Below are 14,863 nucleotides of genomic sequence, written 5' to 3' on the forward strand. Positions count from 1 at the left end.
CGCGTTTATTGCTTGTCAATCGTTACCCTGGCTCTTAAAGCGGCGAGGCCTCCTCTGCGCGAGGGGGCGGAGACGGAGAGGGGAGAGGAAGGGAGGGGGATACGGACGTCGCGGGAAAGGCCGGAGAAAGTAGCCTTCCCGAGCGGCTGGAGGGTAGGCGGGGAGGTGGTGGTTTGGGAGACACCAAGCAGCCCAAGACCCCCTGCTCTCTTTCCACTCGGGGAAGCACAGGCTGGGACCTGTACCCACCCGTGTCCCTCGGCGCCCAGCGATCCCTTAAAAGGGCGATGGTGAAAGATTGCTCCCTTCTCTCCGCTTAGACCCGCGTTCCAGTTTCAGGCGGGCCTCGCCTCTCCCCGCTATCCCTCTCCCCGCTTCGGAAAAGGGAACAGGAGTTCCCTTTAGGAAGATTCCCCAAGGGGCAAGAGACCCATCCCCAGAGGGTCTCGGGCTCAGGGGCAGCTTCCAAGGACTCGAATGGTGGATAGTTGGATCCCAGCCACTCTGGAAGAATTTGCAAAAATGGGGGAAATGCCTTCCAGGAGTAGTTTGAGATCTTATTTTAAGTCTGGATCGGAGAGCTAGTCCATACCCTTCCTACGGAATAGGGAAAGAAGTAACTTGCTATCCAGTCTTCAGAGTTCCATCTCAAGAAGTAAATAAAGTGTTAAACCCAGTTAGTTGCCTGCCTTAGCCCAGCCTCTGGCTCCACCCCAGACCTGCTTGTAAAAGATAGTGTATGGCCTTGAATACTTGGAAGTTCAGCCTGGAGACCATCCTTGGTTCAAAGGGCTGAGCATTTGGGGCCAGCCACGGTACCTTTCTGACTTCAGTGTTCTCCCACCCCCTCCAATCGCCTTCCGGAATATGCAGAGATTATCCCTCTTTCTTGCTAGCTGGGATCCTAATGTCAGAAATGGAACGAAGCTCCTGGCTGTCTCAGTGGTGGTGCTTGCGGCTCTTGATCTCTGAGTTGTAAGTTTAAGTCCCACTTTGAGTGTCAAAATTACTTTTTAAAAAATCTTAAAGAAGAAAGAAAGGGGCGCCTGGGTGCTCAGTCCGTTAAGTCTCTGCTTCTTGATTTCAGCTCAAGTCATGATCTCATGTGAGATCAAGCCCCAAGTCAGCTCTGCGCTGACAGTTAGTTTGGGATTCTTCTTTTTTTTTTCTCTCTCCCCTTCTCTCTCTGCTGGTCCCTGACTTGCGCGTGCACGCTCTCACTCTCAAGATAAACATTTTATTTTTTTTTATTTTTTTTTTTTTTAATGTTTTTATTCTTGAGACAGAGAGAGACAGAGCATGAGCAGGGGAGGGGAAGAGAGAGAGGGAGACACAGAATCCGAAGCAGGCTCCAGGCTCTGAGCTGTCAGCACAGAGCCCGACATGGGGCTCGAACTCACAGACCGTGAGATCATGACCCGAGCTGAAGTCAGATGCTCAACTGACTGAGCCACCCAGGTGCCCCAAGATAAACATTTTAAATGAGAGAGAGAGAGAGAGAAATGGACTACATCCTGGAATCTTGCCTGGAAATCTCAGAAATGGGCTTGACTTGTGATTCCATCCAGGAAGCAGGAGACTGGCCCCAGGGCCCCAAGAGACTCAGTTCACCCCTGATGAGCTCTGGAGGGCTCTTGGTTATATAGGTATAGGGAAAAGGCATAACACCAGGCCAAACTCTGCTGAAAGCCATGAGCATCCATGCTCTCCGCCCTTACTGAGGGAGGAGAAGAAAGGTAGTTAGCGACCCCAGATGGTGAATCCTGGAATTGCAGGCTTCAGTTGCCAACCAGAAGCTTGCTGGGGCACGGTTGTCAACCCCCTCCTCAGCCCTCAAACCAGAAGATCCTCCTAATTCAACTCAGAAAAAAAGTCCCCTTCCCGTTATGAAGGCTACCCTCCACTGTCACCTGTCCACGTCTAAGCAGAGAATCACTCAGCTCATTGCATTTGGTTGGGAAGTGGAAGGATCTTGAATCCCTCTGAAATATTAATTACTTCTTTTCAATCAGGCAACTATAATGCCATAGCAACCCATAACAAACCTTCAATTCCATTCAGGATCCCCAAGACAAGGTGGAATCCCAGACTCTGGCCCACGAGGGAGGTGGAGCCCAATTTGTTATTTTTACCAGCTGCTTTCCCCCACATACACACCCCAGTAGTCAGTCAACAAGTATCTTTCTAAAAGGGCCTTACAGAATGCCAGCCCCTCACATCTTTTTAGGACCTTACAATTGATAAGCTGATTCTCACAACAGCCTGGTGAGGTTCTGGTGTGGGGAGAAGAATTTCTTGATGCAGAGTAGGATGCTCCTATTCTGTTTCAGACAAGGGGCCAGCTTCCATCATACCGAGTCAGATGCCAGCTTGGATGCCAGGTTCAGTGACTCCTGATCTCCTGGAGCTCACAGACTGGGGTGGAGATCGGGGAGGCGGGTGGTGCCTGGTGGTATAGTTGAATGTCATAACAGAGGTGCAGTAAGCGGTCCCCAAGGAATGAGAGGTACTACTGGTGGGAGATAGAGTAGCTGAGAAGGGAAGCCGGTTGGAGAGGTTCACAACGCATCCCATGCCAGTCAGTGGCTGCCCACCGTGCTGGGAAAAGGGGGAAAGGGCGAGGGGGATAGAGTCTTCTCTGTGGTCTGTAATTAGTTCAGTCTTCCAGCCTCCGCAGGTCACAAGGGTGCAGGCAGTGTCTCTGCTTCCCCTAAAATCAAGGCTTTCCTCTGGTGGATGTTCATCCCAGGGCTTTGGGAATCAGGACACAGAGAGTGGCTGTTGTGAGTTTCAGGCAGCTCTCGCGCGGTGTAGAGTGATGTTACACTCCCGATAATGGCCAGCAGGGGCCGCCAACAGCTATCCCAAGTCTGTCTAGACCCACCCGCTTCAACTTCTCACCCCCCCCACCGCTGCAACTTGCCAGTCTTGTTCTGGAAATCTTTCCTATTGGCTATATCTTTCAATAGAATAAATAAATAGATAAATAGATAAACAAACAAACAAACAAGTTTGAAACTCTCACTGCATATATATACGTGGGTGATGTGTGTGTCCCAGGCCAGTTACCTCTCTGGGTCTCAGTTTTTTTCATGTGTACAATGGGCATAACAGCCTCCGCCTTGGGAGAGGACAGATGTAAAGTGGCTGCCACAATGCAAGGCACACAGGAAGTGCTCCGAAAATGTTCCCCTTTGGGTCTGGGTCGAAGAGGCTCTAGCAAGGTGCCCTCTGGGCAGCGGATGTTTAATCTCTGCCTCTGGATATCTGGTGTGCCCATAACTGACCTCAGGTCCTCCAGGGCATGGGACGTCCCAGGGCTTCTGGATCCCCAGGTATTTGGTATGGATTGTGTGTCCTCTTCCCGCTGCCCACACAACCATTGGTGGCATCTTGCCCAGCCCTGTCTGTGCCACCCACTTCTCTTTTCCTCTTCTTCCTCCATTTCCCCCACCAGGGTGCCGAGGGCTTTGCTATGGACGCCACATCAGGGGCCAGGAATAAGTAGCCCATCACCAGAGTGGGGACGAGCTTGCAAAAGGCAATGCAGACCTTAAGAGTGGGAGGGAGTCTTGCTAGCCACCCCAGTAGCCCCAAAACCCAATATCCATTGCTGGAGACCCTCGTAAACCGATTATGCCTTGGACTGCTCCTGTAGACCCGGACAGGCAGGGATGAGGGGCCAAAGGGGGAGAGAGTGGAGGGAGGCTATAGACAGTGGGAATATACGTATGCCCTGTGGGCTGTGTGAGGCACTTGAGTTGTTGTTTAGAGACAGAAAGAAAGGAGAGAGGGGTGTCCCTGCTTGAATCGGTGACCTGGAAGAGGGCTGCGTGTGCGGGCGTGCATGCACGCACCCACACCCTGGGCCGAGGGAGCACTCGCAGAGTGGGGTTGGGGCAGAGACAGAAGGGACGGGGGGCCATGGAGATCATTAGGGCGGCTTGCTGGGAGACTTCAGGCAAGACCAGTTTGGCCTGGGCTGGGTAATATCCATCTCACAGGCCCTGTATAGACTGGAGCGGGTGACCCACATAAAAGCGCTTTGTGAACCACGGCAATGTTGTTCAGGGCATGCCCTGGCCATGGCCCCTTCCCCGGAATGCAGGGAGGCCCCAGGCCCCGATCCGTTTTCTGCCCCTCCCCTGACACACACAGCAAAGGCTCTTCGCCCCCAGCCCTGCTTGGCTCCAACTGCTCAGCTCCAAGCCTCCCCACCACCACCTTCTGCTGCCCTCCGCGTCGGGGTTTAGCCACACTGGGCCCACGATGTGCACTCTCCTGTCTGAGGTCACCACCTTCAGGGTCACAGCTCACACGCAAAGCCTGCTTTGCCCCGAGCTGTCTCTAGTGCCTGCCGTGAGAATTGAACTCTGACAGCACCGAAGTGCCCCAGCCTCCTACTTCCTGGGCCAGATGGCCAGATGGGCCCTATTCCACGCTTCCTGGGGGAGGAGGAGAGATAGTATGGAATTAGGAGAAGTGGGGTAGCTCTTTCCTCTCCACTGTGTCTGGGGCATTTGCCTACTCACTTCACCCCCACTGCTGAGATTTGCCTCCTTTTAATTTTCAGAAAGCTTACTCATAATTCAAAGCTTTATCCTGCACTCGTGGGCTGCCACTCCGTGCTCCAACCACGATCCGCACCACAGCGGCCGTTTGTGAACCCTCAGCCCGCAACAGTTCCAGTCCCTTCGCCCGTATACATGCCTTTGGTCCTCATAACAACTCGTCGAGAGGCGGACTACTATGACCCCATTTTACAGACGAAGGCACTGGGGGCCACAGAGACTAAGAAATTTGCCCAGAGGCATTCCACTGCTAGGTGATGGAGCGGCGATTTGGCCCCAGGTCGTGCGGCCTCGGCCTTACTTCATAGGTACTATTTCTGGCTTTCATTTCTTCATAGATGAAGAAATGAAAGGTTAGACGAGCTCAGTGACTTGTCTGCCCAGGATCGCACAGCAAGCAAGTGGCAGAGCTAAGCTTTAGCAGGTTTTGTTAGTAAAGAAACTTGCTTAGTTTTCTATAAATTGTTCTCCAGTCTACAAAAATATGATAACTCACAGAAACTGCTGCACTTACATAACATTTAAATGTGACTTAATTTAAGACAGTGCATAAAATTATCAGCATTACAAGAAATTAACTTCTAGACACAATTTGTAGTCTTTCTAGCTAATCCTTCGCTGTTATCCGTCACAGCTTAAAGTAATCTTGAATTTGTCCAGGCTTGATTAAAATACTTTTGCGAATGGGTCCTAAATCTTTTATTAACTTGGCATCCGACCCTGGGCTTGAGAAGAGCTGAGCAGTTCTCAAGAGTGGCTAGCAGTGAAGCCCTAAGGCAAGAACCTTCTGGCTTTTAGAGACCCCCTTCCTCCTCCAGTGCAGAAAACCTGGCTACTTGGCCTTGGCTTTTCTCATCTATAAAATGGGAGGTTTGGGAATTGGAATTCATTTCCTGAATTCCCTTCCCACTCCATCAAAATATGTATCCAAGCTGACAATTTCCCACTCTGCTCATAAAGGGGCTAATAACCTTCTTTCTTTTTTTTTTTTTAATTTTTAAAAAATGTTTTAATTTATTTTTTAAGGAGAGAGACAGAGCATGAGCGGGGGAGGGGCAGAGACAGAGGGAGACACAGAATCCGAAGCAGGCTCCAGGCTCTGAGCCGTCAGCACAGAGCCCGATGCGGGGCTCGAACTCACGAACCGTGAGATCATGACCTGAGCGGAAGTCAGATGCTTAACCGACTGAGCCACCCAGGCGCCCCCCAAAACCCTCAGGCTTCCGGCCCCAAGTCCCCAACAGGGATTGGTAGATCGTTCTTGAACTATTAACTAGTCCATTCGAGAAGTACCTACTCCCACTACTGTGAGGTTCTTTGAAGATAATGACTATATCTTATTGACTACTGTAACTCCAGCACCTAAAGCCGTGCCTGCCATCAGGTGGGTGATCGATTACACGGTTCGGACCCTGGGGGCAGGACCGTATAGTGGTAGTTGGAAAGTCCTCCGGTTCATTGCAGCGTACAGCCAAGGATGGGAATAGGTAAGGGATCATCATCAGACGATGGGCCTGGCGTGCGGACGGGTGAGGACTGCCAGGCTAGTTAGTGGATATCTGCCTCTCGATATCCGGATATCCTCTCTGCAGAGGAGCCAAGGACCCCGGGGTAGGGCAGGGAGGGGACGGGGGAGGCTTCGCAGAAAAGGAACGGCCAGAACGGAGTCCCACCTGGGACTGTGCCAGGCAGAAGAGTGGAAGACGCTCATTCCAGATAGAAGGGACAAGCAAGGGCTGGGGTATGAAAGTGCAGAGCTGTTCAGGAGGCCACTGGAGTCTTAACAGGCGGAGGGTCAGACAGGTCCGTTGAGGGAAGAACTTGCCCATGAGCAGGTGATGTGGCTAAAGAGAGTGGGTGGAAAAGCAAACTTCCAGGACAGGGGAATGATAAACCGATGGTCGGTACATCCTCATCCAGGGACAGTTCTACTCAGCAATAAAAAAGAACAAATGGCCGATGTGCCTGGCAATACAAAAGAATGTCAAAAACGTTATGCTGAGTGGAAGAAGCCAGACAAAAAGAACAGACTGTTTGATGCCATTTATACGAAGTCGGAAACAGGCAAAACTAATCTATAGAGATCAAATCACTAGTCATTTGGGGCCAGATGAACTGGAAAGGGGCAGGAGCGAACCAGCTCAGGCGATGGAAATGTTCTGTGTCTTGACTGTGGGGGTGGTTACACATTTGTCAAAACTCATCCGCCTGTACACTTCAAATAGACGAATTTTATTGTGTTTAAATTATACTCCTATAAAATTGTGTTTGAAGGCTTTGTGTGTTTTTTTAAGTGGGCTGTGGTCACATTGTGAGCGACCTCAAACGTCATACTAAGAAGTTTGGGTTTAATCCAGGAAATAATGGAAGGCTTGTTAGCCAAAGTTTTTTTTTTTTTTTTTTTTTTTTCAGTTTGCTTTGGTTTGGCTCAGTAACAAGTAAAAATCCAATTTAAGACCAGATGAAGCAAAAGGGGGGTTCTCTGAAGGGTCCTGGGACAACTCACAAAATTCAAGGAAGACTCGGGGCCGGAAGCCTGAGAATCCTTCTCTCAGCTTCGTCTCCCAATAGCCCCATGACCTAGCCCTGGTGTTTCCCCCATAGCTGAGGACATCATGATCAGAGAAGCAAAGCGACTTGTCTAGGGACACACAGCCAACGAGCGATTATGCCAGGCTTGGAACCCAGGTCATTCTGATATCAGTGCCTGTGTCTTGACCACCAGACCTGGAGGAACAGGGAAGAGTTTACTCAAAAAGGCCTCTAGGAGAAACAGAGCCAAGCAGATGGAGGGAGAATGGAAAGGGGGGAGGGGGCGCAGAGCTTGGCGAGAAAACCCACTCAGAGTCAGGAGTAGCTGACAGGCCAAGGGACCGAGAAGTGATCGAGGGGAACTCCGAACTGCAGATGGCCTGAATCCCGAGGGACAGAGACAGGGTGGCTTCCCAAGAAGCTGGGACCGCTTCTCCAGATCTGAGACCATCCTGAGCTTGCGTCTCAGCCCCACTAGCCTTGGGTAGTCTCATAATTTCTCTGAGTCTGTTTCCTCAAACGCAAAAGCAGTTGATGATGCCTGAGCAACTGCAGTGATTATCAGTTATTAGTAAATAAATAGATAAGATACTCGGCAGGGCTATGAGGACTGTGATAATATTTTGTGATTGTGATAATAATATTCAGTGCTTTCTGCCTCCTTCCCCAGCCTGCTCACCCCATCAAGCATTTTCTCTTCTTCTGCCAGGAAGGAGGGTAGAGGAACACCATCCCTCAGCACGTGACAGTTCCTGGAATGAGTGAGTGAGTGGAGAAGAGTGAGGGACTGAGAGTGAAAGCCCTGGGGTTTGTAAGGGCAGTTTGGGTCCTCAAAGCCAAGGCTGTACGAGGGCACATCATTTGAGCTCTTTCAGGCACGGGGTCATCAACAGTGGGCTTGTGCCTAGATGAAATAAAAGATAGCCTGTTTGTGGGCACCCGGGTGGCCAGCCAGTTAAGCATCCAACTCTTGATTTTGGCTCAGGTCATGATCTCACGGTTTGTGAGTTCGAGCCACTACTTGGGAGTCTCTCTCTGCTCTGCCCTCGCTTGAGCAAGGGCATGCTATCTCTCTCTCTCTCTCTCTCTCTCTCTCTCTCTCTCTCAAAATAAACTAACTTTAATATATATATGGTCCATTTGTTGGGATTTGATATCTACATCTGATATCTACATTTGATATCTACACTGATATCTACATCTCTCCTCCCAATCTGCACTATGGAATTTTATCATAGGAACCTCATTTCTTTTTCTTGAGAGTCTTGGCTCTGTGGGAACGCAGTCCCGTCTCACTTGGCTGCTGAACCATCGCAGAAACTTCGGTGACATTGACATTGAGTTTCTCATCCCTTCCCCCAAGGGAGAAGTGAGGATGGGGGCAGAGGGTGCATCCCTGAGTGGAGGGGCTCACATCATTGTGTGCCAGAAGCTGCCCAAGGGCTTCAGCTACATCATCCTACTCAACTGCTCACAACAACCCCAAGGCTATAGGTGTGGTTAGCTCCATTTCACAGGTGAGGATGCGGAGGCTCAGGGGAGATAATGCCCCTTAATCAGGGTCACACAGCCAGGAAGTAGTAAAGTGAGGATTCCTACCCAGAAGCCCCTGCTCTTCCTACTGTGTCCCTTCTGGGGGGTGGGGGGGCAGGGAGACAGGGACTGGCATGAAAAAGCTTCAGTCCGCTTTTTACAACCCCGCCACAGAAAAGCAGCACCATTGGGCAGGTAGAGGGGCCCTGACAGGCCGCACGGCCAAAGCTCTGTGACCTGAGGCAGCTCAAGGCCTGAGTTCATCACTGAGGCAGCCAAGGCCCACCACACTTTAGAAAGTTCTGCAGGTCTCCCATCAGGGTCTCCAAGGTGGCTACACAGGCCGTGAAAATCTCCAGGATGAGCAGTAGGGCTTGCAATCCTAAAGGCAGAAACCTTAACTTCACCCATGCCCCTGCCAGCAGCTCTGAAGCCAGGAGTAGGGCTGCTGAGGCCCCGGCTGAGGGGGGGGTGGGGGGGAAGCGCACCTGGTCTCTCAGCACAGCCCCCTCCCAACCCCAAGAACAGTCCCTGGGCGAAGCTCAGCCCCTTCTCAACCCCAGAGACTGTCCCTCCCTAGAATCTTTAGACTCGAAGCAAAACGTGACCCTCCTCCCCGGTGCCTCCAGCCTCCGCCGCCCACACCTCTGGGCCCCTGGCAGGAACTGTGCCCCGGGGTCGGGACAGCTGGCAGTCCATGTGCTTCCACCCCCGCTTTCTCCCTGTTCCCAACTCCCAGGTTAAGACACAGGGGCGGGAGGAGGCCGAGCTGGGGTGGGGGGACCTTAGCGGGGAAGGGGGCATGGATATAAAGAGCCCCGGGGGATCCTGGACAGATGCCCTTCCGCTGTGCCGCTCTGTGCCTGCCCAGAACCATGGTAATGTCTGATGGCCAAGTCCGGGACCCCTGTCAGCTGTGCTCTCCAGGAGCTTGGGGACGGAGGCTGGCACCAAGGGCCCTTCCCCAGGCACTAAGGGCATGAAGGAGTGAGGCCAGGGCAGCCCTTCTGCCAATCTGATGGCCAGAACAGCTGCCAGGGTCTCCTGCCCCTGCTTTGGGCAGGGAGGATGAGGGGCGTGCCTGGTCAAGAGAGGGCTGAGGGTCCCAGAGGCCCTGGAGGGTGTGTATTAAGTGAATGGGCGTCACAGTCTGCGAGTCACCAGACGTGCGCGTGGGTCGCCAGCACAAAGTTCTCCGTGCACAGCTGGGGGCATACGTGGGGATCCCCGGGCGGGCTTTCCAGGATGTGGCCACATTAGGCATTCGCGTAACATGTTTTATTGAGCACCTGCGAAGCGTCAGGCACTGTTCTAGGTGCTTGTGCTACATCCGTGAGCAAAACAGGCAAAAGGCCCAGGGGTGATGGTGCTTCCACTGGCCGGGGGCGGGGCGTGCCTCTTGGGAGAGATGAAGACAATTTTTAAAAGCACAGAATATAAAGGTTAAAGGTGAAATGGAGGGGGAAAGTAGAACCAGATGAAGGGATGGGCTGCAATTGTAAACAGGGGTAGGACCCATTTAGGAGGTTGATTTTGAGCTGATGCCCGAGGCGGGGAGGAAGTTGGCCCTGCGGACCCCTGGAGGAAGTCTTCCAGGCAGAGAACGGCCTGTCTGGCATTTTTGAGGAACAGCAAGGAGGCGAGAGAGAGAGAGAGAGAGAGAGAGAGAGAGAGAGAGAGAGAGAGAGAGAGAGAGAGAGAGAGAGAGAGAGATTGAGATTGGAGGGGGGGGAGCTGACCGCTGGCTCCACGCAATCCTCCCGGTCCATCCGAGGGCGCGCGTCCCGGTTCATCCCCGCCAGCCGCGTTTCCCCGGTGCTTTGCGCGCGCAGGCGCATCACTGCGGGTCCAGCTGCGCCCCTCTCGGTCGGGACACCCAGGCACCGGGATGTCCCTGACGGCCTCGCGCGCCTGTGTGCGTCCCACAGGCAGACGCGCCACTGAGCGTGAGCGCCGGCGCGGGGCTCGCGCACCCGGCCACGCCCCCCCCCGGCGTGGGCGTCACGTGAGACGCCCCTCCCCCGCGGCTCTGTCTGCCCCCCCCCCCCCCCCTTCCAGACGCCGTCTCTGCGCTGCGCGTGCGCACTGGTCCTGGTGTGCCTGGTGCCGCTGCTGCTGCTGCGGCCCCGGGGCGCCCTGGGCTAGGAAATGCGGCTGCCGCAGCCCCCCGGGCCCAGGGCGGCAGATTGGCTCTCCAACTTCGCCCACTTCAACAAGTACCTGGAGAAGCTCTTCAACAGCAGGTGGGCGGGGGGAGAGAGCGGGAGGGAGGACGGAGGGGGTGGGGGTGGGGGAGGAAACGGACGCCACCCGCACCCCCACCCACCGCTCCTGGCCGCCCCGTGATCTGTGCAAAGACGTGTGTTCCCCAGCGTGAAGTCTAAGGACCCCAAGAAATCTAAAAACGTTAAAAACCCCAAGAATGCCGCGAACACCACAAAAAGTCCACCAGCAAACACCGTGAAACCGCTACCAGAGAATGCTAGGAAACCTCCCCAACAGAACACCGGGAAACCATAACCACTGACCTCCTCCCAGGGCCCCAGGTAGGAGAGCCTGGGCAGGCTGGCACCGATCGATCGATCGATCGATAGGGAGCTGCAGAACTGGGGGCAGGTTGGGCTGGAAGGAGAGGAAGCCCCTGGGGTGGGGGTGGGGATACCGGGGGCCGCAGGGACTTCCTTCTCCAGGCCGGGCCTTGACCTCTAGATGCCTGGCTCAAGTCTCCTCTCCCGCCGACCCGCTTTATATTCCGCGAGGAGCCTTAACTCCTACCTGCCCACCTCCCCCACCCCCAGTGAGAACAATAAAGAGAAATATTTCTACGGCTTTGGTGACTTCTGGGGGGTGACTTCTGGGGGCCATAGGCTGAAGGGGACCCTGGAGCGCCTACTGCGAGTGAAAAAGACTCCCCTGCGGTTCTTCCCCGCCTTCTCCCTGCAGCCCAGCCACCTGCCCTCACCTTACACACATGCACCATTGGGGGGGGCTCTAACTAGAGGGCGAGCAGAGGTGAGAGGAGCCGGTCCCAGCAACCTCAAAGGAGGGGCTTCAGCCATGACCCCCCCTCCCACACACACACACACAGAAGCTTTGATGCTAGCCCAGATGTCCGTGTTGGCACAGGAACAAGCCGCAGTGCTTTTGCCTGCCCCTCAGGGTAAAGAATGTGTCCTGCCTTTCCTTGCAGGTCTGCCTCAGCCCCTCTGGCGATGAGCAGAGCAGGGGAAGAGGCAGGAGCCCAGCCTGGGCCTGTCCCTGAGAAGCTGGGTGCCAGGGTGCCACTCTCCTCTGGGGGCTGGTGGCCATCAGAAGGCCTGGGCAGGGGCAGGGGCTGTCAGCAGCAGACGCATCTCTCCTGAGCCAATTCTCACACACAAGTGTGTCCTGAGCAGGATCCTAATTCCCGTCCCAGGGAAGTGTCTACCTCTCTCCCTGTTCAGAGCCTATCCCCTTAGCTGCCAGAGAAAATTCTGGGGCTTCGGCCTCCGTCATCCAAACTCAGACTTTGTTCTGCTGAAACCAGCCCCCTCCCATCCACCCACTTGGGTTTGAGAATCACCTTCAGCCATGCCTTTGCCTCATAGCTGCCACACACACACACACACACACACACACACACACACACACACACACTATCCCATCCCACCTACTCAAGGTGTCCAAGAAGGGCAAGGGCTGGAGAAGGCCACTGGGGCCCACCGAGACTCGAGACTTATCCTCAGTGCAGGCCTCCCTGGGGCAGAATCTGGGTCCTCAGCCTCATGGAACCAGAGTGTGGAAGCCGAAGACCGGACTCCTGGGGGTGGCTGGAACTCTCGGCTAACCCAGCCTCCTCCCAGAAGGCCGACTCCCCCTGCGGCCTCCCCTCCTGCAGCTGCGTGAGCAGCTCCTACACCAGGATTTCACTACTTCTCAGGACAAGTTCTCTTTAAGTTTCTGGTCCGTCCAAGACGCTTCCTTCTCATCACGGAAAGCCTGCCCTCCAGAGCCCCATCCAGGAGCCACGCGGAGTTCACCGTCACCCTCTTCCAGAAAGTGTAGCTTCGTGTGTTTCCTCTCTGCTCATCTTTCTAGCATGCTTCGTGGATGCAGCTGGTTGGCCAGGAGCTGCAAACCAGTCTGCCCCTCAAAGGCTCCCATTTACTAAGCATTTACCTGGTCGAGGACCATGCTAAGTGTTTTATATGTGTTCACATCACGCTCACGACAACCCTGTCATCCTTCCCACTCTACAGATGAGGAATCTGAGGCTCAGAGAGGTTATAGCCCTGCCCCAAAGCACACAGACAGAAAGTGGCAGATCCTGGAATCAGACTCAAGTTCATCTGATTCTATAGCCAATGCCGTAGCCCTGTATTACTAGCTTGTTGTCTGCGCAGGACCTTGGATAAGCGGCTGCACCTCTCTGAGCCTCGGTTTCGTCCTCCGTAGAGTGAGGCTAACAGTATCTCCCTCACAGCGTTGTTGAATGCGCCTGGCACACGGTAAGCTCCTTTTCCCAACAGTCTGCACATGACCCCATCTCCAGATCCTTCCCTGTCACAGTCCCCCTCCACCGGCCATGCTTCTGCCGGGCCCCGCGCCCCCTGATGAGCCGTGTTCCTACTGAACATGCACAGTGACACGTCTCTGACCTGTCCAGGGACGGGTGGCTCTTAATGCTGCTGATACAGCACCAGTCATGACTTAGCACCAGTCATTCCTCAGGGCTGGGCTGTTGCCCCTGCCCACCCCGCCCCCCCCCCCCCCCCCCCCGCCGCCCCGTGTCAAGGACACTTTAGTATAAATGAGTACTTCACCTATTGCCTGGGTGTAGGAAAGAATTGGTGGAGGAGAGGATACGTTTAGGGGCAGGGCTGTCATCAGACTGTTGACCAGGAAAGTCTAAAGTGCTGAAATGGGAAAATTCAAGCCTCACTGACTTGCTGAATGGCCTTGAAGGAGTCCCTGCCTCCCCTGGGCCTGCCCCTCTGTGAAGTGGGGAGGAGGAGCTGAAGGGCTCTGAAGACCCCACAGACCTTCTGGATCATTGGCAATACCTTCCTTTCCCTTCTTCGCCTCCCTCCCCTCCCCCTTTCTCTCCTGAGCATTTGGCCAGCCTGCTCCTCCCCCCCCCCCCCCCCCCCCCCCCGTCCCTCCTAGGGGTCCACAGAGACACACAGAGAGGCTGTGACTTTGATTTGCTTTATTTAGTCTGCGGAGGAGCAGCGGGGAGCAAGCTTTGGCCATTGCCAAGGGCGCAGAGGGGAGAGCTGGGCCGGCACTGCCCTTGGAGCCAGAGGAAGCAGGCGGTGGCATTACACGTCCATCGGGCTGAGCTCCCTGTGAGGAGAGGGCAGGACATGGCAGTGGGGGTGGACAGTCCTTGCGCCCTCGAGAGACGTCAGGCCAACTCTGGGCCTGTGTTCTCCCCTCCCCCCACCCCCATTACAGCCCCCGGGGACCTGGGCACACACAGCAGGGAAGCAAACCTACCTGGGGGCAGCTGCGTGGGGAGAGCCCCACTCCAAGATGTCCAGCGTTTCTCCTCTGTCTCTTTTCCCATACCTGGTGAGGGGGCAGGTGGAGAGGCAGGGGGCGGGAAGACCTGTGCCCAGGGGCCAGCCTACCCGCCTCATGCCCACCCTTGGGCACCATCCCACCCAGGGCCCAGGGCTCCAGGCCTGGTCAGTAGACATGCTCTGCTTTCCCAAGAGCATGGCTGGGCTCGTGGGCCAGGGCCGCGGGGACAGGGATTTCTCTCCCTCTCTCGCACACACACCTGGGCCTGGTCAGCATGTTGATGTATCTGCGGAGCTCGGCCGCATACTGGGCCATCTGCTCCGGCGTGGCATTGTCTCCCGGGTACACCGGCTCCAGCGGCGCTCCCCGGGCACCCAGCGGTGGCTGCAGCAACAGAGCCACACAGGCGGACAGGAGCAGCAGGGAGAGGCAGCGGCGGGCGACAGGCATCTGAGGAACGAGGAGCAGGAGGATAGAGGCAGAGCTGAGTCCACCTGCCCGACCCCTTGACTCATCACTCATTTGTCCAAGCCTGGGGACAAAGGGGCAGAGTGAAGGGCTATTCGACCCCCACCACCCCACCTGCTAGACCCTGCCCTGGGGGAGCACGGACAGCCAGGTCACGACCTGCCCAGCAGCCGGAGCTCAGCCAGGCCCTCGGCACCGTCGAAAGTGTGGCAGAGAAGGTGGGGGACGTGGGGCAGGGGAGCCAGGGCTCACGA

At 55.0% G+C, this 14,863-nt stretch overlaps 1 protein-coding gene and 1 long non-coding RNA gene across 2 annotated transcripts; one reads left to right on the forward strand and one right to left on the reverse strand.

The window, feature by feature from the left end:
* Positions 1-10,741: 10,741 nt before the first annotated feature.
* On the forward strand, positions 10,742-11,461 carry LOC122207200. The gene is made up of 3 exons (XR_006196712.1): positions 10,742-10,879; positions 11,009-11,182; positions 11,346-11,461. It is a non-coding gene; the product is annotated as an uncharacterized LOC122207200 (long non-coding RNA).
* A 2,475-nt stretch (positions 11,462-13,936) lies between these two features.
* Positions 13,937-14,591, reverse strand: PPY (pancreatic polypeptide). The gene is made up of 3 exons (XM_042917479.1): positions 14,401-14,591; positions 14,115-14,186; positions 13,937-13,961 (listed from the first exon to the last, which is right to left on the reverse strand). The coding sequence occupies exons 1-3, from the start codon at positions 14,589-14,591 to the stop codon at positions 13,937-13,939; spliced, it is 288 nt and encodes a 95-aa protein (XP_042773413.1).
* Positions 14,592-14,863: the final 272 nt, after the last annotated feature.

The sequence above is a fragment of the Panthera leo genome, chromosome E1 (assembly GCF_018350215.1).
Source record: "Panthera leo isolate Ple1 chromosome E1, P.leo_Ple1_pat1.1, whole genome shotgun sequence".
Taxonomy (NCBI): Eukaryota; Metazoa; Chordata; class Mammalia; order Carnivora; family Felidae; genus Panthera; species Panthera leo.

What these genes read in the sequence shown, in the direction of transcription:
- PPY (XM_042917479.1), bottom strand. Translation starts at nt 14,591, where the DNA reads ATGCCTGTCGCCCGCCGCTGCCTCTCCCTGCTGCTCCTGTCCGCCTGT. An exon ending in AACATGCTGACCAGGCCCAG is followed by an intron (nt 14,187 to 14,400) that starts GTGTGTGTGCGA and finishes CCCCCTCACCAG; the next exon opens with GTATGGGAAAAGAGACAGAG. An exon ending in CCCCACGCAGCTGCCCCCAG is followed by an intron (nt 13,962 to 14,114) that starts GTAGGTTTGCTT and finishes CTCTCCTCACAG; the next exon opens with GGAGCTCAGCCCGATGGACG.